General features: G+C 34.6%; 1 protein-coding gene across 1 annotated transcript in view; it reads left to right on the top strand.

Moving 5' to 3' along the window:
- Window positions 1-305: 305 nt before the first annotated feature.
- The window catches only part of LOC137923998 (sodium-dependent nutrient amino acid transporter 1-like), a 52366-nt gene continuing 25595 nt past the window's right edge, over window positions 306-27076 (top strand). Inside the window, exons 1-4 of the mRNA XM_068767328.1 lie at window positions 306-356; window positions 500-823; window positions 8167-8286; window positions 15382-15387. Of these exons, the coding sequence (XP_068623429.1) occupies window positions 306-356; window positions 500-823; window positions 8167-8286; window positions 15382-15387 (501 nt within the window). The remainder of the gene's footprint in view (window positions 357-499; window positions 824-8166; window positions 8287-15381; window positions 15388-27076) is intronic.

The raw sequence follows: 27076 nt of genomic DNA on the forward strand, positions 1-27076 counted from the left end.
GAAGTAATAAAATATCTTAAGTAAGATTTTTAAAAAAAAAATAACAAACCTTTTTTTTTGTTTCGGTGGGGGAAATCTTCCGGTATTCAAGATGCCCTGCCTCTGGGGGGGAGGACAGGGGTATGTGGGATTCCTACCCACTAAAACCCCCCCCGGTGGTCGCCCCCTGCGCTAAGCGGGGGACCGCGGTATCTCCCGGTCAGGGATCGCCACGCGGTCTTCCCTCGCGCCGTGCTATTTTTCGATAGCCCGTCCCGGGATATGCGTGGATACGCTACCCCCGAAACCCTCGTGGTGCTATCACGATGGTTCGAGACCACGTCGAACCATCGTCCGCCTCAAAGTCGTCGAAGCTAGTGGGAGGTTAGGGCCCCCACCCTAAACTCCCGCGACTCCGAAACCTAACCTAACCTAACCCTTGCTTGTTTCAAATAGAGCCCAAAGCATGTATTTATACTAAATGCTAAATAATTTTTTAAAATCAATATTTTTTTTTCAGTCTTCTTCAATCGACCGGATAACATTCGCGTTTGGAATAGGATTGGTCGGCGTTTATGATTTCGGAACAATGTCATCTCAAACAATGGTCGATAACGCTGTGATATTATTCAGTATATTCTTCACAACGCTAGCATTCGCAAGATCCGTCATAGTGCGTGTATTGTACCTCGCAATGACGACATGTATCAAAACCGATGTCGGAATCAACATACATTATCTGCTTTTCGTTATTCTACCACTGAGTTCGGAGTTTCTTCACGCTCAGAAGATTTTTACAATCTACATTTACGTCAATCTTATGTTCTCATTAATCGCTTACTTGGTGAGTACTATTCTAATAACTTTATAAATAAAATATTTCCTCGTATTTACTGACTCATTAAGGTATCTATAGAACCTTAACTCTTATTAAAGTTCGACTAAGAATGTTTTTTTTTCTTAATTTTACCAACAAGGGAAGTTAAGGCAGTGTAACAATAGCAAACCAGAATAAAATCACGATTAATAATTGAAAGTAAAATAATACAATTATATATTTCCCTATATGTGGTCACTTATGACGGAGGTCATAAAAAATCTCAAGGTCCAAAGTTGGACCACGAGCCGGTAGATATAGCGTAGATAGACCCATGACTAGGAACCGACCCGACAATTATAACTTAAGTTTTCAAGCCAAGAGAGAAAAGGTTTCTTCTAGGCAAGCATATAGCATAGTAGACTTTGTTATCGCTTTAGGTAGTCGAAATAAAGGTCAAATTCTTCAAGTATAGAGGATAAAAAAAGAAATTAACTGGCCTCTTTTATATCGTTGTTTGCTGATTTTCAAGTCTACCGCAAAATTAATGTGAAAATAAATTTACAATTAACACGTTCACTGCGGGCCCAATTTTGAAGAACTTTCAGCTGGTGCGGCTGAGGTCGAATCAGCCTCAAGCTGAACTTCCTAGTAGTGCGTTGAGGCCTTTTCTGCCTCATGTTTCAATCATTTTTTTTAAATATTGAGTCAATGCTTCGCAGACATAAAGAAAGCTATGTTTGTTTTTGTCATATCTCATACGATTGAGTGTAAACAGCCGCCGCACTAGAGAGAAAACACGAGTTTTACGCGCCGCACCGCTGCAAAGTCTACCATGAGGCTGAATCGACCTCAAGCCGTAATGAACGTGTTAAAGTTATTTTTAAAATGTATTTGATGCGTCAATCATAAAAAAATATGAGTATCGAGTAATAAAATAATTATTAAGTTGAACTTGTACTACTTAATTTGAGATTTTTATATTTAGAATAAACATCATTTTGTCGCCCGGTTCGGTGTATCGTAACCCACGATTTATCTCGCTTTCGAAAGGTCAATCAAATTTAATTTGCGATTAATTATGTTAAACGGCAATTAACAAGAGTGTTAAGTGTTATTTAACATGATTTCGGTTGTTAAAATATTACGTTGATTTTGATCGCTGACGATCAAAATCGTGAACCCATCTCAATAGGTCTAATTGTTAAACATATATATTTTTTAGATTTTTTAATTTAAGTTTAGATTAAAAGTTAAGGATTTTTTTTACGTAAGATCTTTACGGTTGGATATTGGTCTCCTATGTTTCCCATAAGGTCAGTTGAAAAAGTCCTGTGGTGGTGAAATGAGATAAACGGATGCTATTGAGAAAATCCTAATTTATTGTTCACACAACAACTATACAAAGGTAGGCGCGTCGGAACGAGAGTTTATTGCGGCGTGCCTGCGTGTGCGCTGATGTGCGGCCGGACTGAGAGTGCGGTGAGACGCGCGCGCCGAGTGACCAGGGATCCGGGCTGCTGGCTTACGTCAATGCGCTAGGGCACGCATGTTGCCGCCGCTGACAGGACAGTCCGACGTAGTGGGACTGTCCGCTATAGACCCGTACACAGCGACATTGGATGACCTTAATAAAGACGTCGTGGATAGACTTCCTAAGTTGCATTTCTCTATCCGTGGTCTTATCGTCGTTGTACACAAGAAAATTAAAACTCCAAAGCCTATCTATTCTGCCCTGTGTCCATTCGCACTTCAAGTTGAACTTGAAAATTCGCTGGTCTATTTCTGTTACTTTAGTACATATCTCGACATTCCTGATGAGTTCAAATTCAAGTTGATGTTAGCTGTGATGATAACACCTATGAAATAATCTACTACAAGAACGTACTATTCAAAATTCGAATGCACTTTTCAAAAATCGAAAGTTAACGAGAGTTTAACAGCTGGTTATCTACATATATACGTATGAAAAAAATTTCCACTTATGCACTGACTCATCACGATATCTACAAGACTACAATGTCTAGAAACTTGATTTTTAAAAAAAATATTTATCACATAATGTTAACCTCAGCTAAAAACGGATTTTACTAAATTTCACCCGTAAGACAGTTAAAAGGCTTCTTTAAAATTTTATTTTTTCAAACTGTATGGTTTATGGTATTTAAACTTTGATGGAAAACATTTTTTTTTGAATGCTAAAATTACCAAGAGATAATTACTTAAAATATTTTAGGTATCCTTTTTTATTAACCGTCGGTAAATTTGTATTTTTTCAAACTATATGGGTTTTAAACTTTGATAGAAAACTTTTTTTTATGATGCTTAAATTACCAAGAGTAAATTATACTTAAAATATTTAATGTGTTGTTTTTATTCATCGTCGGTAAATGTATTCAACGATAATTTTAACAATGTAGTTCGGAGCTTAATCAATTTGCAGTAACTATGTGTGCATTCAGACGTTAATCTATTAACATTATAAGGTATAGTAAGCAATGTATTGTGTGAGTGGCGAATGTCTCGTCTTAATCGTACCGCAATGCACTCCTTCGGTCGTGAATATGTAATTCGGATGACCCTACCTTGTTCAGTGAACATCGAGTTATATGCGAGCATGCCTTGAGGATCGCACTCACGGAGATATTCACATCAATGGCTTATACTCCTGGAGGATTCGCAGGAATTCCGGATTGAAAGCTTCGAGTATCTGACTTACAAGAAATATATAGAAGCGGCCAGAAAGTAATGTCGTTTCCATCGACTTATTTTACAGAAAAACTGAATGATTTTTACCGCTCCGCCATTGAAAATTTGTTTTCTAAATGACAAAAGGTTGTTGATAACGAAGGTGAATGTATTGTTGATTATAAATAAAAACTTGTTAAAAATGTAGTCGTGTGAATGTAACTTAAGAAAGCGACAATACTTTATGTCACATGGACAACAATCAAGAAAGTTATGTTCGAAGCTCTTTTACGCGATCGAATCAAGAATGCCTGGATGAAACCTGGGAACCAAAGTTACTGATGTGGCTTGAAAAATTGCTGAATGGTGGAGCATATCTTTCAAAGCTATTGCCGAATGTTTCTCAAATTGCAACCATGAGGCGTCGGATACGGCGTGTGACGGAGAACAAAGAGTTATTTGACTGTCGATCTTAGGAGGTCTATTCCTTGCAGAGCGCGTCTATTCGCGAATATAAATCTTAATTACCTTTCGTAAAGCATTCACTATTATTTTTCCTATATAACTGTAATAAATCTAGACCTTGATTAGAATTAGGTTAACTTATAAGATTGAACGTGTTTTGTTATAATAGAGTCGTTTAATATTGTTTATCTTTATTCAGGTAACGTTCAGATTAATTAGGACATTATATAGGATATAATTTGGACCATATTCTATTTTGTACCAAAGTAATTTAAAATTATACTTTGCATTGCATTTGGCGTACACGTTTGAAATATAAATAAATTACTAGAATTGAACAGAATTATTACAACCGATATATTGTTGTTTAGTATGTTTTCGTATTAATTTCACTGTAGTGCAGACGGCTTTGCCTATGTTGCAACGTGTGCCGTGTTTTCATTGAACCGTCTAGTTTAGTCGATATAATTTAAAGAGCTCTGGTTTGTATATGTTTTGTATGGCGATTGGAGCTCTTCTTATATTTGTAACTAAATAAACCGTAAAACAGATGATTATAGATTACATTGGTGTAGTAATGGAAGTCGTATAACGAAGGCGAGTAATAGCATGTTTTGATTTGAAAGCCAGCTGACAGTGATTGTAAATTCGTCCTTTTCGTTAGATAATAAGGTCCAAATTGGCATAGCATTGATTTTTTCTAAATATTTATTCTGTTTCTAACTAAATTATGATTATATCAGACAATACAAACAAGATCGTCAAAATGACAGGTAACTTTAATTATGTCGCGGATTCACCTAGTGATGGAACTATGGTCTCTATCTGGTATGGTATGGTACGGTCTATATGGTATGGTCTCTATGGATCGAACTATGGTCTTGTCCTGACCTTTCGGCCTCAAGTTTTATAAGCACTATACCCCACCCATTGTCACTTTAGAGGGTCATTATTTGAGCTATTTCGGTGACCTTAGATCCTCTAGTTCTTTTATAACAAAGATTTAATATTTATAAAGACAAGTTGACTTATTTAATTTTGATCGCGTATTTATTAGAAGACATTGGATGGACTAGAGAAATGTCTAACAAAGCCTACCTCTATTGAGAGATAATTGGGCAATTCAAAAGAGGAATCAATACGAGTTTAACCCTTTCGCTTTCGTATAAATATAAGAATTTTAGATAGGCTGCGATGGGGCAATGCACATTAAATATTAAACTAGAGATAGTACAGTGGTAAGATGACCTTGGGTTGGTACAAGGCGTAATTCACTTGGTAGACGGAGGCATGGTTGGTTATGATAAGGATGCAGGTAGCCCAAGATCCTTGAGGTCCTTGGGGGGGGGGGGGGTGGCGTGCCTTGCAGTGGACATCCATCTCCTGAAAAGAAGAAGTATAAGTTTAATTAAATTACATCATATATTGATCTATAACTTTAGTTTTAGGTAACTTAAAAAACACTCAAAACTTTATGCGATAAAATCGTTGAATGTTTTTTGTCCCACTTTATGAGCGCCTGTCATTCTTTTATTTTAAGATATGAGAGTTACATGGCTAACAAAAAAAAATGATTTCAGTATTTTGTTCTTAACTTTTCTTTTTCCATTCTTTACATAATTTCGCAATTTCTTTTCTTTCTTCCTTCGCGATATCTTTCAGTCTATAACTTTTATTTACATTCAGTAAATACGACGTTCTCTATCTATTGCCACATTTATTATAATATGTCATTTTTATTATTTACATTATTATTTTTATTTCCGTCTTAGGCTTTGTTCATATTTATTACCTTATCGATGTATTATAGGAACTTGCGGCGTTATCATGCATCTCCAATCCGGCGAATGATGCCGTCACTATCTACCTTCCTATTTAGCTCGATCTCTACGTCTGTTCGGATGGGCACTGAACAATGGACATCGGGTAATTGCGTGTACTACGGTCTCGTCTCGTTGAACATTCGGCGTGTTTAGTTCATACGAATATTTCGATAAAAAAATTCTCCGTTTGTAAATGGCTCTTGACTGAGTCGATTTAGGGCGTATAGGGCCCTCGAAGCTTTATATTTCTTCTAAAGGAGAGTTTGGATTTGTGATTTGGCTTCAATAAAATTTTGAATTTCTGGCGTATATCGTACATAAAGGATATTACATATGTATAGATATACATATATATAAACGATCCAAATTTAAAAATAGTTTGAACAAACAAATGAAGGAATTGTGTATCTGGTATAAACGTATACAGGGAAGCTTAAATAAAAAAGCTCAAGTTGACTTAGCTTTTTTACTTCGAATAAATTCAAATCATCACTAGAATTGTTTTCCTGTCAAAACAGGTTTAAATAGTTTTGCTGTTGAGACATTTATTAGAAATAATACATATGCGACAATCAACGGGGACCTATTTCGTGATATTGATTGTCGATATTAGTTTTTTATTGCTAGTTTAATTTCAATTTTTTCACATTGTTCTTCTTCACATTTTCTGAGAGTTTTTATATTTCTTATATGGAACGAAGGTAAATAAAACTGCAGTGTTATATAGACTTATGTTATTTTACCACACATCATTGCTCACTTCGATTCGTATGTGAACTTACAAAGTGGACAGACGATTTTAACAAGACGTTACGTGAAGTCCGTTTCCAATCGGTCTTATTGGAAATCTAGATGGAAGTATACCCAGCAGTGAACGCCCAACGGCTAATGATGATAATGATAAGTAATACTGTGTTCCTTTACTAAAGCCTCTAAATATAATAAACGATATTAAATATTGTTACGTTTAATATATCGGACTTAATCTTAACACAGGATATTTATTTACTTTTATATACATCAGAGAGGTGCTTTTACACGTGTTATCGTGGACTTTAAAACATTTATTGATTTTTTTATCATAACAGCCGATATACCTTCACTGCAATTATATAGTTGTAATGGAATAGGCGTTTGTTTTTCATCTCACCTGATCGAAAGTGTAGATGAAGACGAAGGTGGCACACGCCCATCTAAAAGAAACCTGTTCACTCTACTCTTAAAGGCTCCAGAGTTCAACTTATCAGGATAAATACATCCAGGAACATCGTTCTAAATCTCTTACTAAAAACGAGCTGTAAAACCGTTCAGTTCGACTTTTTGGGTATGTCAATAACGTATGGATGAAACTTTTGCGTGCGCCTAAACATTTTCACAATAAGCGTCTTCCTCGACTTTTATTATATCGTGGGTCCCCTCAATGGGTGCCCACGCACGCCGCATCTATGGCAGTCACCCAAGAACATTTCTCGTCGACTGTAGGATATATATTATACATTTATATATGATTAATACTACACCCGCTGCCTCCACTGTCTTCGCGTGGACTGCATTTCGATTTGTTGTCGTAATTTTATAAAACCCTTTTTAGAATATTTTAAAAATTCCTTTAATATTATAACGTAATTATAAACTAATATGCATTCTATTTATGAATTCCTAACATCCCTCACTAGTGAGATTTCGCAAAATACAAGTCTTAGAGCCTTTTTTTAAGCAAATATATAATATATGATGAGTCAGTGAGTTGAGGATTGTAGATGTAAAAATAGTCAGTAGTAAGAAAGTAAAAGCAATGTGTTTATTTGTTTCCAAAAATGAAAACATTTGAGGTTTTAAAATACGAAATTCGGCGTATTTTAAAATACAATGTAACAAGGTATATAATTCAGTTAAACAAACATATTTTCAAAATACATTCAACGATTTAATTCGTTTTTTTCGCTGTACTAATTACAAATGAACGCTACAAAGTTATTCGATGTAGAATTTTTGATACGATGCATTTTATGAGTATGGCATATTGATAATCGTTTACGGAATGTACTGATTATAATAAATATAATAAACAATTATTTTATCTAAATTTTTAATGAAATCAGGCGTTACCTCGCGGAACTCCATCCTAAGTAAGAAACGCACATGCAGTGGTAGTCGTGCAATGAAATGCACCGCCCGCCAGCCCGCTGATAAATGCGTATGCGGCAAACAATGCGAATCACACAACCGCCACCAAATTACTCAACACGTGTTTCACCCCTCCACGGGGCATCTTCAGGAGTTATGTTACACCGATTAGTGCCAAACACAGACTCTGTTTGGTACTAATCGGTGTCCTTTTCTTACTTAATCTTAATTATTGAATAAATAATTAATGAGTTGTGATGATTTCAGGCATTGCTGACGTTGACCATATCGAGGCTATTGCATAACGAATTTCGTTCAGTGAAAAATGAATATATGGTCGGTATATTATGTTTCTTTTGCTGCAATTTATCCTACCCTTTGGCAATGGTAAGTTTTTTTTTAAATTGTATCTATAGAAAAGGCTCTTTCTTTTTCTTTTCAGCTGACAGATGTCCACTGTAAGATATAGCCCGCATTCGTGGATTTTTCTCGATCTTAATTATGTCGTTGGTCCACTTAGTGGGCGGCATACCCACGTCGCGTCTACATGTTTATGGTCACCACTAGAGAACCTTTCGGCCCCAACGGCTATCGGTTGCATGAGTTATAAGCCCCGCCCACTGTTTCTTCTGTGGATCTCCTCTTACCTGATTATATCTCGCAGCGTAACTAAGCATAGCTTTCTCCATTGATTTCTGAGTGACCTTGAGCCATATGAGCACCGAGGTCAAAAGGTTTAGCCGTTATTAAATATAAACATGATTGATTTTTTTTACACACGCCTTCATACCTCTACTAGCAATTGGCAGATACTTTTCATAATAAAGGGTTAATCATTTTTTGAGATTGATTTGTGTTTACATTATTACTGTTTTACTTTTCACTATTCTAACTATCTGAGATAGCTTAATTTATTATAAGTGTAAAGATTAAAGGCATGAATGTGTTGTTAATTTGTCAGCAATATATTTAATGCTATTAAACTTTTTCCATTCGCACGAACTGTCACATCGTAATTTTAAAATTGAACATTGTTAGGGCGTCGTTTAATACAAAGGAGACATCAAAGATTAAAAAAAATCGTAGTAAATAGTTGACTTCACTTAGATTCTAAACCTCAATTAGACTTAGTTTTAAGTAGTTCCCGGATTAAGTTTGTAAGTATTATAAGAGAACACTGTTACATACAAAAATGCGAGCAAAAAAAAAACAAAGGCACGGACGTTAAAAACTTTTTTTACAGTCAACCTGTGAAGGGAATGACAAAAGTCAATAAGCTTCGGTTGTACAAAGTCTACAGGAACAAATAGTAAATAAAATCACATTTTAATATCTACTAATTCGAATTTTGAAAACTTGTTTTAAAATTTCTGAAGTCATTGAGTTTTGAATAGCGTAGACCATATACTGAAAGCCAATAGAGATGTACATTGATTGCTAAAAACCTTTTAAACCTATAACTAACCACCCTGTTTATTTGTGTAAATAAAATTCAAACGTCGAATTTGTTACAATTTGCAAAACGAGATTCGAATCAGGAATGGCTTTGCCGATTCGATTTTTAAAATTAAAACTTTCTACAACAATATAATCGGTATATTTTAAATGACATTTAGAAAAAAATGTTTTATTTAAAAAGTAATAATTTCACTTTTGAATATTCGACCAATGATTTTGTTTCATATTTTCCTTAAATCACGATGAGAAGTCTTATGAAAAGAAAAACTTGAATAAACACAAAAACTTTACCTCTCCAATATAAACAAAAGCGTAAATTAAAACACCTGTCCTTGGCTGTCAAACATTTGACCTGAATCAAAAACAAAATAGGCGCGCTAGGATGTTATGAACAAAAATGTCGAGTAACATAAAGCATAATTGAGTAGAGTAGCGGTAGAGTACTGAGACTTGCGATCGAAGTTCGCGAGTTCGATTCCCGGGATACAATATTAAAAAATTCTAACTTTTTGCATTAATTATACAGAATTGCAATTAATAAATAACTTTCCAAAGGATGATCAGCAGCAACCTCTGTGTACCATAATACACTAAACTGCGATCTCCAACCATCCCAAGCGTGGCGATTATGGTATATCTTCTCATAAGTGAAACGAGGAAATGATATAATTACTAAAGTTTTTTTTTTTTGGTGACCCCCGCTATTGGGGGCCTCTCGTACCCCTATTTATGGTGGGACAGGGACTTTATTTGCAATTTATTTTTTCACATAGTTTTTTATTTTCTTTCTCTTTTTTCGTACTTTATTGTCTCTTTCGGTCTATTGTCTATCTTTCATGCTACAGTTCTTCTATCTTTCTCTTTTGCTCTGTTCAATCTTTCACTCTTTCCTCTTTTGTTATTACATTTTTCATTTTTTTTATTGTACATTTTTATTTTACATTATTATTACTTATCCTATAATTATTCTCTATCACAGTTTCATGTATCACTTTGGTTCTATTTTATCCTTTTTTTATCTATTTTCTATATATTTATTGTGTTTGCGTTTTGTTCCTTTCAATGGCACATTTTGCAATTGTTTTGCAGAGCGCTATGAATGAGTTTTTATCTATTCCGCTTATCAGGGAGGCTAAGTTTTGTTGTTTTATCGATCACAGTCACTGAAAGAGCTATGATAAGAGTAATTTACGGATTTTATTTACGTGGTTGAATTAGGAATATGGAGGCTTATAGAGGAGAGTGGAAGTAACCGATGAAGTCCATCGAAGTGGAAAGTGACAGTGGGCAGGTCACGTATATGGCAGAACTGGTTAGTTAAGGCTGTAAAGTGAAGACAACAGACTTACCACAGTTTAAATAGTCCACCCACGAAGTGGAAATACGACGATACGGTTGTCGGAAGACGATGGAAGGAAGCCGCTTCCGACCATGATATTGGTAATCTAGGTGGAGTCTTCCATGCAGCAGTTCATGTAAGGTTGAATTGATAACGATGTTTATGAATTTTAATTTAATAAATTTGTAGCGTGCATATCGCGCGCCTCATTATAAGTGCTAGCGGAGGTGCGATCAACATTAAAAAGAAGCTACCGAAGAACAAGAAGCTACCGAAGAACAAGAAGCTACCGAAGAACAAGAAGCTACCGAAGAACAAGAAGCTACCGAAGAACAAGAAGCTACCGAAGAACAAGAAGCTACCGAAGGACAAGAGGCTACCGAAGATCAAGAAGCTACAGTACTACGACCACTCCTACAAACTTAATTGAATACTAAGTTAAAATTGTTATACCGAGACAAATAGTTATTAAACTATTTTTTAATTATAAAAAAAAGGTAGAATTGAAAATATATTTATACTGTATCGTCATAGACGAGGTTTCAGTCTATGGACGCCCGCTACAATGTATAGGCTTCTCTCAAATATACCTATAGGAGGATATACCATAATCGCCACAAAACTAGAGGGCCGCGATCGCAGTGTGATATTAAAGTACACAGAGATCGCTGCTGACCATCCAAAAGTTAGCTATGCTTATCCTATAATTAATGCACAGAATGTGAATTAAATAAGACTGCATCCCGAGAATCGAACGAGCGACCTACGATCTAAAGTCTAATTCCTCTACCGCTGGGATACCATCGCTCGAGGCTGCCTGTACTGAAATAAGAGATTTATTACTTTTAATTATATATTTTTTTAAATGACAATACACCTAAGAAGAACTACTCAAGGAGGTTGTAACGACATTTTCTTATGTAACATATCATAATAAATTAAAAATAAACTTAAAAAATATTTATGTTCTTTCACGTATATAGGTTGATTAGAAATATATATTGTGAAAGTGTTAAATGCATAAATTCTTTGTTACTAAATGAAATACTCATCGTTTTAAAGATTTTACAGGTATTTTAAATCCACCCGAATAAAGCAATCGCTCTAAATGTTACAATGATTTAATTTCTTATTCGAATGAATGAAGCTAAGTTCTGATAATACAAAGTGTGCGAGAATAGACAATAAGTAAATAATATTTTATTTTAATAATATCAATACGTTGTTCAATATTTTTAAAACTGAATACTTTTGGTTAAGATGTACTATATATACATTAATTGAGAGAAAAGGAGTTTTAACACCCGTTTAACACGTTCACTGCGGCTTGAGGTCGATTCAGCCTCATGGTAAACTTTGCACTGGTGCGGCGCGTAAAACTCGTGTTTTCTCTCTAGTGCGGCGGCTGTTTACACTCAACCGTATGAGGTATGACAAACACAAATATAGCTTTCTTTATGTCTGCGAAGCATTGACTCAATATTGTAAAAAAATATTGATGAACATGAGGCAGAAAAGGCCTCAACCGCACTACTAGGAAGTTCAGCTTGAGGCTGATTCGACCTCAGCCGCACCAGCTGAAAGTTCTTCAAAATTGGGCCCGCAGTGAACGTGTTAAAGGTTTTAAACCTATTTTTAATCAACCTATAAATGAAATAAATTACATATTTATCGAAGTTTCAGCCCTAAATCTTGTTTATCAAAGTGTATCTTCATATTGAGTTATTACGTAGTGGAATTCGTATGGTGTAACATAATACCTTGCAACATATCTTATGATATTACCAACTCAGGACATCAGATTGTTAGCAATAAATTACAAGAATGCCGGCGTAACCTCAATCTCGAATTTAAGTTACGCAATATTGTGTGGCTGTATCAATTGCAATTAACATAAGGTACACGATATAAAAAAATCAATGCTTAAATTATAATAAACAACGTAATGATAACAGTAAAAAGAACATTCAAAAAGTGAATTCTAAATTCAAAATATATTTTTATATAGTTGTAATGAAATAGGCGTTTGTTTTCCATCTCATCTGTTGGAAAGTGTAGATGAAGACGAAGATGGTACACACCCATTCAAAAGAAACCGGTTCTCTCCACTCTTAAAGGCTCCAGAGTTCAACTCATCAGGTAAAATAGACCTAGGCAGGTCGTTCTAAATCTTGGCGACTCTCACCAAAAACGAGCTGTCAAACCGTATAGTTCGACTTCGGTATGTCAACAACGTATGGATGAAACTTTTGCCTGCGCCTTGTAGTCCGATAAAGAAATGGAAATGACATAATCAGTACAAAAAAATTTATTCAAGTAGAAATTTACATGCACTTTTGAATCTTCGATTATATAACATTATAAGTAGTAAGCTACCGGAATTGAACGCTGATCTATTGAGAAGTGACTAGACTCAACAGTTGCTCTTTTAAAAGCAATTCAACATTTTTTTAATGTATGCATTATAATATCAATCACGTAAAGTAGTCAATAAATCATGTTTCACACATTTTGATAAACTAATACTAAAATTAAATTCTTTAATGCTATAATAAGACATGTTAAATAATTAAATTTTAATTTTAGTTATAAAACTAAGTAAAGGAAGATAATCTCTTGTTATATGTATGTACACCCCGACAAATGAAGGCTTTGTTAAATTGAAAACGTATTTTAAGCGATGCAAGTTAATTTTATATTTTTTATATTTATCATGTGTCTGTTACAATTATTCATATAATGTTTTAAATTAAACACGATACAAATATTAAAAAAAATACTGTTTATTGTCTGTTCCTACAGAAGTTATTGGCTTCTCTTATGTTGATAGTAAAATTATTGTTGCATAGTTCATAGCGATAATTTCGTAAAAATTCCTACTAGCTTTAACACCTATAAACAATCACCTGTATAGGGGAAGGCCGTTGCCTCCCCCAAAGATATATATGATGGATATATTAGAATCGATACGCTTTGGCAGGCTGATTAGCGATGGCAGTTTAGTATTATAATACGCAGAGGATACTGCTTTTCATCCTCTGGAAACTTATAAGTGAGCAGTGGCGACCGAATAGAATACCTAATGCACAAAATGTGAATTATATAAGACTGTATCCGAGAATCGAACCTCCGGTCTTCCATACGTAAACTAACCTTTCTTTTGAGTGGAGACTCATGTCGACTTTCAAAAAGCATGGGGTCGGCACCACTCACCTCAGACAAACTAAAGCAAAACTGTGTTTACATCAGAGTTTCCTAAACTTTTTTGTGTCGTAGACACCTTGCCTTGTTTTTCCGTGTTGGGTAGACCCCCTACTTACCTGATATTGATTTCCTGTAAATTTCTAACTGTATTTAAGTTTAGTGTTAAAAACTTAAAGTAAAACACATGTTAATTTATACATTTATTAATTGAATTTAAATTAAAACTACACAAAATAAAATTTTGTGTCTGTTATGTAAAATATACGTAACATTAAATAAACATAAAATAAACTATAAATGAACCTGATGCTTTAATAATAAATTATCATCTTTTGGCGTCAATTTAATCTTTTTTGATATTATGAGATAGTATGATGTAAGTAAATAGGTACTATCAGTGTATGGGTTGAGATCCACTATCGTGGACCCCCATTTTCATTTCATGGAACCTCAAATTTTTTTTCGCTGATGTAGACACCTTGCAGGTTGTCATAGACCCCTGGGGATCGATATAGACCACTTTGGGAATCACTGGTTTACAATGACCAGAACACAGTAAAAATCCAAGGACATGTTTCAAAACATGAATCCCCTGTTGATGAAACCCAGTCTCTATATATTTATACACTGATATCTAAAAGGCTGCAATAAATAAAACGGGCAACCTTAACCTCGTGTGATACGTATCATTTACAAACTGTTGCATTATTTACCTTGATGTTAAATGTAACGAAAATTTTATTTAAATGCACACGAAAGCGAAAACTGAATTTAAATTAGTATAAACAAACATTCTATCACGTTACCGGTTAAAATGTGATTTATTTCGGTAAATTTTAAATGCTACAGTTATTCAACGTAATATTACTTAATTTTCAAGGTAAATATCAGAGGGAAATTTCAATGTCAGGTTCGTAGTTTGTAATTTTATCTCCTTTTAGCCGTATTTGAAAATTGAATCTCTATTAAATTTACAAAATAGGTCGGGTAAAAAGATGTTTTCGTATTTTATTTAGTAATAAGATATTTTTATAATTAATAATAATATATACTCTCTTTGCTCTGTACTAACGCGCAAAACTCTTACGATTCCGTATATTACAAGTGTTACATATATACACTATATAATATAATCAGATTCTTGACAGTTATTTTCAAATATTAATTCTAGAATGTTCTTCGAAACTCATCAGAAGAACAGTTTCTTGTTATCCCTTTGGATTGCTTTATATATCGCTAGTCATTGGTCGCCATTTTGAATGAATTTCTATAAGTGTTGCCATATATTTTCTCAGTGTATCTAAATATATATATAAGTATGTTTAAAACGAAATTGATACAAAACTCTTGCTTTTCTTGTAGTGCTACAATCCTTTGAGAATTCGATCTATTTCACGGTCATTCTTTCTTCTTCGCTCTCTGCAAACATGGTCTATGATACTCCTGGGATATCCTTTACAGATTCCAGGTACCTTTTAAAGTCGGTCGTTTTTTTCCAAATGGCTTGACCATCTACTTCCAAAACTGCGAATCATTTTGACGCGAAACGCGCCATTATATCGTACTGCTCCGAAAATTGTTCCAAGGATGTTCTTCTAGAACATTTTCTATTTATGTTCGTCTTTTCTATCAGCATCGAAGTATCATAAGCAAATGTCATAATTTGGCGGAGTACACACCATAAGTATATAAACAATGAACCGCCCCTGTCTTTTGGTAAATATATTTAAGTTTAAATTGTAAATATTTACAAAAAAATATTTAAAAGACCTCCAATAATCAACCACTGTTTTTATGTAGATATATTATGTTCATTAGATATATTTAAAAAAATTGTGTACTCCAATGCCATGTTATACCGACCTCTTTGATGTCATTTAAATATAAATGGAATATAAAAGAATAAACTTTGAATTTCGAATTACGTGGGTTATATAGCAGAGAGGCATATTTAGATTGATTCTTTTTGTATTTATTTGGATATCGCATCACAACGAGTACTGTGAAGATAAGACCTATTTCAAAATATACGTTTTTTATTCATGTTTTTATTGACACTTTTTAAAATTCTCTTCCAGACAAATATAATACATTTGTTAAGTAGTCATCACTAAAAACTATACGTGTTTATTGTAAGCATATTGTGCCTTTATAAGGAACTTCAATTTGATTTTAGTTTTTTTACAATAGGCTCGATGGACCTCAGGAGGATAGCACAACCAGTCCGCCATCTTGTGCTAATTAATGCATTTAATTGTTTTTTTTTTATTGAAAAATGTCAAACGCTTGACACTTAATGACATTAGTTTTTTTTACTCTGTGGTATGTACGTCGTATAGTCTAGTTTTGTACTATTTTCTCAATTACGACATACCGCGTGCCGCGACGTAAGAATAAAAACAAAATGCGGAATGTTCGAGCCATTTTCGCGTTTTACGCTTATGAACACATTCGGCGATTCATTTTTATTCGCAGAGAAATAACTGGACACGAATCCCCTGCATTATTCGTATAGTTTTTAATTGAATACTCTTGTACACGCTAGAAATTACATACATAGTTGTAGTAAAGATAAAATTATGGCGGTCTTATCACACGAAACAATTTATTCCAGACAACCATAGTATGAAAACAGCAGTGATAAATAACGGGCGGTTAATGCATATATAGACGAAACGTACATAAATATATACTTATTTTAAATAAAGTATGATACATAATTAAAAATACATTAATAAATAAAAACATCAAAATGTTTATTTTTAACCAGTGTATATATAATATATATTAAAATTATATTTATTTATTAAATCTACAATTTTTCAATGGTAAATTTATAACCTTATAGCCATGTACTAGTAGTCAATCCAGTCAACTTTCTTCGTACATCTGAAGTATAATCTTATTTTGTATGTTATAAGAAATGCTAAAATAAAATATCTTTAAAACTTTTTTTGCATGTGCGTGCGTGCACGGGTGCGGGGTGCCTTCGAGTTTGTGCGAGCATGTGTGCGAACATTTGTGTATGCGTATTTGTGTGCATGTCCACGCGTATATGTGCGTGTCTGTGAGCGTATCTCTATCTCTCTGTATGTGTGTGTGCTAGTGCGTTTTCCTTTACGTGTGTGTATATGTTTATGTGTGCGCATGTGTGTTTGCGTGTCCGTGTGCGCGCTTAGTTTCGTGTGTATGCGAATGTGTGCGTGCGCATGTGTGTGTACGTTCGGTCTCCACTGAATATATATATGGGATGTACCATAATCGCCATATTTGGTGCGGGTTGGCGATTGCAGTATGTGGTATTACACGCAGAGGATGCTGCAGCGCATCTTCTGCAAACATTTTTGTGAGCAGTGACAATATATAAATCGAACCTGCTATATTTGATCGCATGTCTGAATCATCTACCGCTGCTCTGTCTATACGATCGACTAAACCTACAATTATGCAACGGAACTCTGGTGTTCATTGTTTGCGTTTTTAGCTTTTGTATAGCGTTCTGATTATATTTGACCTACGATTTGAGATTTTTTAAAATGATACTTATGCTTCAAGCGTTATGGCTTGTATACATTTTACTCTACTTACGTCATTTCAGTTCTGAACAACTGTAACGGTCACCTTCAACCATGTTATGGAGTAATCACGTAATTATTCTGTCTAGTGTTTTCATATCTTTGGATACTATAGTAACAAAATACTAGGTATGATCTCAATATCGTTTATTTACATAAATACAAACATTATAATTCACGATGCAAAAGAAAGGAGGTCTTAGTTTACCCTTTGAAAGGTAAAAAAATCCAGTTGAATGTAAATATGTCATTAAATATTTGCGCGCATCAAAAATGCATATGTAATTAGGGAAACACAGGTACAGAATAGTATATTTTGACTCTTCTTACGTCATTTCAGTTCTAGACAACTGTGACGGTCACCTTCAACCATGTTATGGAGTAATCACGTAATTATTCTGTCTAGTGTTTTCATATCTTTGAATACTATAGTAACTTAATACTAGATATGATCTCAATATCGTTTATTTACATAAATATAAACATTATAATTCACGTTGCAAAAGAAAGGAGGTCTTAGTTTACCCTTTGAAAGGAAAAAAAAATCCAGTTGAATGTAAATATGTCATTAAATATTTGCGCGCATCAAAAATGCATATGTAATTAGGGAAACACAGTTGCAGAATAGCGGTGCACTCGTGTGATTCTTTGAAACGAAGGCTTCTGAACGTAACACGGACAATGTAGACTGTGCTTTGCAGTAATTAATTACAACTCAGCGAATCTAGCGCTGCATAACTGAAGTACACTTTATTTTTATAATTACATAATTACGTACTATTACATATCCGCATTTACGTATGCTACATGATCATACGATAAGCGCTTTATGCTATAAAAACGAAATGAATATCTTACGTCTTTGTTAATTCAAATATGCTTATGTGTGCAGCGTTTTCTCGAGTTCTCAGATCACAGCTTATATATTCAAAAATCTCAAATAACACAGATAATTCAATCAGTTTTTAGTTTTATTTAAATAAGGTTCTTATGCCTGTATATGTAATATAAATGAATAAATGCGGCAATTAGGAACCTTATGAAACGGATAGAAAAAAGGTGTACAAATAAGCATTTTCGGAAACATAAAATATGTTGAAAAGAGTTTTTTTTTACCTCTCTTTTGCCATGTATAAGCAGGGATCTTCTTATCAGCCATACACGCTCATCGCAATAAATTTTTCGCCAATTTTTTTTGTGATCTCTTGACATTGAATACGATTACGTCATCTTCAATTCCAGCCGTAAGACATCAACTGCTGAAAATAGATTTCCAATATGACTGGTCGACTCAATAAAATAGGGGATTTTAGATAAAAAATAAAATACATTTACTTTTTAACTGTTTAAAATCAGCTGTGTTATTTTTACCTACAACTCGTTTATAGCTGATTTATTTTTAATTTTCTTTTTTTATTATTTTTGAAACTCTAGATTTTTTGATATAGTGTACCATACGTTGATTGATTGAAAATGTGCTATTAGATTGTTACTAAAAGATTTTACATCAATAAATATTCATCCTGAATATTCTGTATAATATTGCATCCAACGTTACATTTTATTTTTGCAAGCTTACAATATTTCTGCAATATTTTAAAGCGAGGTAGAATCCTTTTTAGAGGACGACGTTGCAAGCGAATTTTCTCTAACGAGACACTTTGTTTCAAGGTGAAGAACATAAAGGCTTGCAAGTTCAAGGTTTTTGTATTTGAAAACGTGCTTGCTAGCTTGCAATCAGGATATCGCTATGTTTATTTATTAAACATTACTGTGGCTCCGCAAATAAGGTCAAAGGGCGAACTTGATTCTATTTAACATTCGATATCAATCCACGAGACCGTGAAAAATAGGTCGACACGTTTTCTCATTTTATTGAAGTGTTTTATAAATATTTTTTCTTTACATTAATCACTATGAAATACTGTTGTCCTAGTAGAACATAAGGCTTGAACTCTTCTCTCTTATCTTATCTCTCTTATATGCAGAAACCAGCTGATGAGCCTTCTTGTCGACAGATCTCTTAATTTAGTCTCGAATTGATTGCCATTTGAGGCTTTGTGTGAAGGTACTATCTAAGCACAGTATGCATTGTAAATACTTAAACATTAAGTTATGGAGGCTATTATTATTTATCAGGAATTATGAACAATCGTATACTATATATAACACTCTGAAATGAAACATTTTTTTTTGTAAGAATATGACAAGTCAATAACTTTTAGCAGTACAATGTCTGTAGGGATATATCTTCTTCTTTTCAACCGATGGACACCCACTGCAAGCAGAATGACAACCACGGATAGGTAGACGAGAGATGGATAGGCGCCACAATAGATGGAATAAAACATTTACCTTGCATAAGGGACACATACAAAACAGATTTTTTTCTTGATTTAATATTACTTTATTTATTATTTTTGGTAGCGTTGATTTTTGTGTGGCATACAATTGGGTGCAAATGAGTTGAACAATTATATTTTTGGTCTTATTTCTAATCACCCTGTGTAAGTCACGTCTCTTAAACATGGCAAAGAGACAGGTTGTATACAAAAGATTTTAAAACCTTAGCAAATTTTTTTTAAGACGATCTCCGAATCTCCGAATGATTGAGAAAGGAAGATGGAATTATGGAATGATAGAAGGAAGAAAAAAAAAAAGATTTGTGAACTATGGAAGACGAGGACGAAAATAAAAAATTCATGTGAAAAAATTGTTAAGAAATAAAAACAACCTGTTCCCGACAAAATAGGGATGGAAGGAGAGGTCCCAATAGCGGAGGCCTCAAAAAAAGACGATCTCCTGCGCTGTTTGGGCAATGACGTTAATTCACAAAAAAATAGCATGAGATGTTCGTTTGTTTGTCTATGTTCGTTGGTCACAATAAGAAAGGACAACATTAAAATCATTATTGTTAAATAGTAATTTAGTTAATTAATTTTAATTAACCGTATGCGCGCACGGTAAAAGTTATTTTGTATTAAGCGCCGAATAAATTATCGGAATCATGCATCGTTACGAAATACCCTTTCAATTTAGCATAACATACGTGGAATTTGCAGATAGATTAACAATTACCGTGTACAAAAGGCTTCGTTAAACGAAAATTAAAAAAAAAGTATTATTACCCTACCCTATATTGAGTTTGAAAGTTAAATTTAACTTTGAGAATTTATAAAATTGTGATGGTAATTACTTATTACATTTCAATCAATTAGTTTTTTTAAAAGTCCTAGCTTTTCGTAAAAGATTGATATCGAATTACGATGGGCGTTAAAAGGTTTAAGGAAACCAGAGAGAAAGAGAGAGAACTATGGAGGGAGTTTTACTGCGCGATCGAATCAGGACTTAGGAGATCCGTAGAAGAACCAGGTTTGCTGAAGTAGCTCGAAGAAGTGCCCGTCTGAATTGGCAGTGAGCGCGGCATATCGTTCGTGTAATTAACGGTCATTGGTACCATAAGTTTATTAAGTCATGATCGCTAGCTTAACACCGGTCATTGAGGCGATCTTTGTCAAAGAAGCCTTAAGGATCTCGACCCAGTAGACGTGGCGTGGGGCGACCCCAATAGACGTACTGACGATATTGTCAAAGTCTGAAAGTATTGTAGCGATATTTTGATTGCGGCCTAAGCCTTACAATGTGCGCATCATGGATGATAAGATTGTGATGACATGAAGGTTTAAAAAACGCCAAACAAGAGATTAGAATTAAATTGAGGTCCCCATAACGGAACTCTTGAATTTAAAATAAGGAAACAGGTGTTCCGGGAGTATGGTCTGACTTAAGTGGAGTCTACAGTAAACACATTTTCATCATCATCATCATCACAACCACCACCGCCACCACCATCATCATCATCATCATCGCCGCCGCCGTCGTCGTTGCCGTCTTCGTCATCGTCGTCGTCGTCGTCGCCGTCGCCGTCACCGTCGTCGTCTTCGTCGTCATCGTCTTCGCCGCCACCGCCATCGTCGTCGTCATCGTTACCGCCGTCGTATATATATTTAGAAAACGTATCAATTTACATGTCGCGTAAAATTGAAAATTTTGAAAAATCGCTCGGACTAATAAAGTACTTTGGCATCCCAGGTCAACACTATTGTATTTTTCCATTTGTCCTGTCAATAAAAAACTTTTTCTTTAACGAATACATGAAATAAATAATGGCTCGACAGGTAAAGGCTTTCCCTAGTTTCGCATTTTTTTTAAATATAGAAAGTGTAGTGTCAACGCCGGTTTCAACTTAAAGGATACCTACCGTTAAAGGTCAACGTGGAGTCTCTGTGGGATGGAAATAACCTTACGCCTCGGTCACCAGGCGTCCTTGAAGCTGTGCGCTGTGACCGTGAGGATTAAATATACTAAAAAAAACGTGGCAGCTTACCGATGTGCTTTTGAGAATTCCTCAAACTTGAGTGTAGGGTTGAAAGTCTAAGAATGGAATAGAGTAGTTGTTATTCTAATAAATTAATCCTTTAAAAATTTAATTTTTATACGAAGCTCCTTTTTTATAAAAAATATATATTTAAAACGACAACGAATCGCGAAATTTAAAATAGGAATACCGAGAATGTATAAAAAAGGTCGGATTAAGGAATGTCTGCGGCGAAAATTTCGTAGAAAAAAAATACTCCACAGAATTCTACGTTAGTTAGGGAAAAATTTCAACTTTGCCATTTCAGTGGAATTCCAGTAACACGGTCGTCTGATTACATGGACATTGGATCGTTAGCGTCAATACCTTTCACGGCTTACGGGTTCGATATTTTACAGTCGGAAAAATTATACGATTAATGCTGTAATAATGAGATGTATGTTCTAAATACAACTACCTATATATATTCGTGTAGTTGTTTTAAAACCGTTTCGAATTTTTAAGTCGGCAGTATTGTCTTATCGTGTTGTGTAAAACATACATACCATTAGGAATATGGATCCATAAAAAAATAATATATATATTAGTATGACTGTATGGTATGTATGTACATACAGCTTTCTCCTTTATGTCTCTCATCTCCATTTAAAAGTTGTCTGTTAGAGATCGCCTCGTGCGATAAGACCGCCTCTTGTATTTGTATAAATTGTTTCTTTTTTATTTATTATCTATGGTGTACAAGAAAGTGTAAATAAATGAAAATATAATAATATGCTTTTTCAAAATGTTTACTACTTATTTGAGTACGCCGCAGATTAATAATGGAATCGGTGGAAAGCAACCCATGATCGACGTCTTCGATACCTTAAGGTCTGTCCATGTTGTGAGTGTCAGTCTGTGGTTTTCATTCCAGAACCTAAAGGTACTTGCAATCAGTTCTGCCCGCTATGGCGCCTGACTACCGTCACTTTGTCTTGCGGTAGTCTGTCTGTTAGTTTTTTCTGTCACATATGACTTAAGTATATTTAATGGAATCAGGCGTCACCTTGTGAAAGTCTATCCTAAGTAAGAAAAGGACCAATATTTAGCCACTCCTGCACATGCAGTGGTAGTCGTGCAACAAAGTGCACCGCCCGCCAGCCCGCTGATAAATGCGTATGCGGCAAACAATGCGAATTACACAACCGCCATCGTCAAATCACTCAACACGTGTTTTACCCCTCCACGGGGCACCTTCAGGAGCCATGTTACACCGATTAGTGCCAAACACAAAGTGAGCCCATATTTGATCAAATTAGTTTCAAGTTTTTATATTCATACATGTTTTTTATATAGACAAAAAAATTGTGAAATCATTATCGTATGCAAATAAATGGCAGATTTAAGTGATAAATTTTTTACGGAACCCGACCGTATATAGGCTGTTCGAGTTCCTGTAAGGGTGAATGTGCTATTGAGGGAATATTCATGTGAACATTGAGATGAGAAATTCAAAAGGTACATACACACACACGTCCGATGTTTGAAAGGCCACATTTTACCGTCGGAAGCGAGACGGGAGGTCGTTATGTATATTTTTTTTTTATTGAATGCACCGTGCAATGCCCGCTTACGTCTCCCACAGTCCTGTGAATTTTTATATACCTTACACTCAAAGGTCGAGTGTCGACGTGAATTATTAATGTCGGTAAAAAAACCTCGCTCCGTAATGGAGATCGCATTGTAATGCAAAACGCAAGATCAGATCGAGTTAGTTGGGACTTTGGTATTTTTTTGAACCTCTTAACTTCGAGTCGGATGTAAATTTTTCCACGATCCAAGTTAGAATTGTTTTCGAAGTGGTCGCTTAATGTAACTTTTTATATAAAGCCATATTTTAACCCTACCTAATACGTAAACAGTTTTTTATGCAAAAAAATATAGTATATTTAACTAATATATCTAAGGGTTAAAGAATTTAAATGAACCGTACATATATACATATGTGTATAAATAAATCCCCAAGTCCCTTGGTCACGCCACAACTTGAGAATGACTTTACCGAGTTATTTAATACTTCGAAGAACTTTCCAAGTTTGACGGCTCGCACGCCGCGACTGTATATTGTAGTTTAGCACATGCATCGGTCAGAATTTATCGATCACTAATCATTTTATTTACATCATATTAAATAAAGTTAACATTCATCACCGTAAGTAAGAAAAGGACCAATATTTAGCCACTTCCGCACATGCAGTGGTAGTCGTGCACTAAAGTGCACCGCCCGCCAGCCCGCTGATAAATGCTTATGCGGCAAACAATGCGAATCACACAACCGCCACCGCCAAATTACTCAACACGTGTTTCACCCCTCCACGGGGCATCTTCAGGAGTTATGTTACACCGATTAGTGCAAAACAAATCTGTGTTTCATCACTGCATGTGCGGAAGTGGCTAAATACTGGTCCTTTTCCTACTTAGGATGGACTCCCGCGAGGTAACGCTTGATTCCATTAAATACTCATCACCGTATCTCATAATTGGTCTTTTTCCACACCGCCAAAGTTCATCACGACGGTAAAAATGGCAGATACACGGAGGTTTAAATTAGCCAATCTATGTAGCTTCTTCTTTTCAGCAGATATATGCATCAGGAGACTTCCCGCGAGAATAACTGTCATCGGTCTACCTTGTGGTAGGCTACCGGCGTGGTCACCAATCACACACACCTTTTGTTTCCAATGGGTGCTGATTACACGAGTGTTGTATCAACTGCCATTGCAGTAGTTCAATTTTTCGAGGTACTTCGGTGATTGGGGTTCTGCAGTTTTTTACAATTTATTTTTTGTATAGGAGTAACTTGTGGTCGTACAATCTATCGATATATCTAAATCTACCTTATTTTATATAAAAATTCACTTTCAAAAGATCGATCTTCATAAGAGTGTTAAAAGTATGTTTGAAAGCGTTAGTGGGCGTTTGAAATAATATTTTCTGTTATATTGACGTAATCAGCTTTTACACTGCAAATCGGATGGTTTTTTAGTTGAAATCAAAAAGAAAAATTTATATTTTTCCTAACATTTCTCTTTCAAACGGTAAATGTGTCTGACAGAGAAATTTGAGCTTAATTTCATGAACAATAAAGTTTATATTAGAATGGTAACGATTTGTAACCTTCAGACATCTAGTTTCAACTCGCTAAGCGTTTTAAATTTAAATCCTTTTGAAAACAAGTTATAATTTATTATATATAGTTATTAAGTTTGATTATTTTTATATTCTATGCTTTAGAATTGATTAATTTATTTACAAAATTTATCAATATAAAAATTAAAATCTATTTTTATTTGTTTATATAAAAATGAAGAATGTCGCAACGAATACAAAATTATTTTTTCGATTCTTCGTTCAGGCATTGTGAAGATTTGTACGAAAAGAAAAAGCTAAATAAGTTGTACCGAAAATTTAAAAAAAAGTCATTGGAGTATGTTCATATAATACAAAGATTCAATTAACACGTTCACTGCGGCTTGAGGTCGATTCAGCCTCATGGTAAACTTTGCACTGGTGCGGCGCGTAAAACTCGTGTTTTCTCTCTAGTGCGGCGGCTGTTTACACTCAACCGTATGAGATATGACAAAGACAAATATAGATTTCTTTATGTCTGCGAAGCATTGACTCAATATTGTAAAAAAATATTGATGAACATGAGGCAGAAAAGGCCTCAACCGCACTACTAGGAAGTTCAGCTTGAGGCTGATTCGACCTCAGCCGCACCAGCTGAAAGTTCTTCAAAATTGGGCCCGCAGTGAACGTGTTAAAATCAAAGACGATGCAGGTTGCTTCCACTCTGTGCTATTTAAAATATTTTAGGGAAGTCTATATCAAGGGGTGAACGTCCTATAGCCGATATCATAATGTTCCTCAAGAGAAATAATCATATATGGGCTGTCTCTAAATAAAAGTAAGGTAAAAAATTATTGCGAAGAAGAATTTATACTATAAATAGGTTATGTATCATAGTGAACATTTAATTGTAAGTTAGATTGTAGTTCTAAAAGCATCATTGCAATTGCAAATGCCTTTTGAAAACGCAGTATCTAAAGCAGCAATGTATAGTGATGTAAATTTATATTAAATAACGCATGTGAAGGGAAATGCTCTTGCATGAACAAAGAGCTCTCGCAAACGCACTGAGTTGACTTTAATAATTCAAATGCTACCGTCGACCTGTGATCGAATATTTTATACGCGGAACGTAACTGCGAATTATTTCGACTTTTTACGATCGCACTGTGTATTCTGAATATTACATATTGAACACGGCCCATGTATTCATTCCTTTTATTTATATTTCATTATCATTTGTATTTTAAATTTTTACAACAAGATTGAACCAGGAATGAGAACTTAGTAATCTCCTCTCAAAACATAAGTTACAGGCTGCGTCAAAATAGAAAAATATGGAGAGGCTTTTATCCAACTAAAATCCTGCGGGTAAAAATATGATGATGAACTCTATACTGTTGTGATACTGGAAACGGATGCACAGAATCCCGTGGAGCAACAAACTAAAGTTTCGATTTGATGACCTCAACATAAAAGAGAGATTATAGTAGATTGTGAAAAAATCAAGTTATTTAGACATGTCAACCATGCTTAAATTGAACGTTTAATGGTGTAAGGGCAAGCGATATCGTAGAAGAGAGCTCTAAAAGGGACACACATCATGAAAACTGTCACTAATAAGTTAGTAAATGAAGTCTCAATTCGTTAGACATGGCGACGCATTGCAAAGGCAGGTGAACCAACAGGGGAAAATGAACAGAACAAGAGTGCGCGATTTATATAATACTTTGTATTATTGTATTATTTATATTGAGCTAAAAAAATTTATATTAGAACAAAATTTAGCTCTCCTATAAACATCCTTCAATACATAGCTGCGAAGGATCTAAACGCAACCTGATCTAGGTAGAGAAATATTTTTTTTTTCACGTTAAAAAACTTTGTGTTCAGAAAAGCCAAGAGAAAACTGTAAAAATATTTTACCAGAGTCTTTCGCCAATAAATATTAACACTTCAATGAGAGAGGCGTTATGAATATGAAACCTTTAAAATGGCATCAAATAATACAGCAAAAAACAATGGATATTTGATTTAAATCGGATAATTTGAAACACTTGAAGTGTTCACGCGAAAACAATGGATTTAATTCTCCCCAACCTATAGTGTAATTTA

The sequence above is a fragment of the Battus philenor genome, unplaced genomic scaffold, assembly GCF_028537555.1.
Source record: "Battus philenor isolate CCGP_79_NKW_IND1 unplaced genomic scaffold, ilBatPhil1.0.hap1 SCAF_1, whole genome shotgun sequence".
NCBI classification, from domain to species: Eukaryota; Metazoa; Arthropoda; class Insecta; order Lepidoptera; family Papilionidae; genus Battus; species Battus philenor.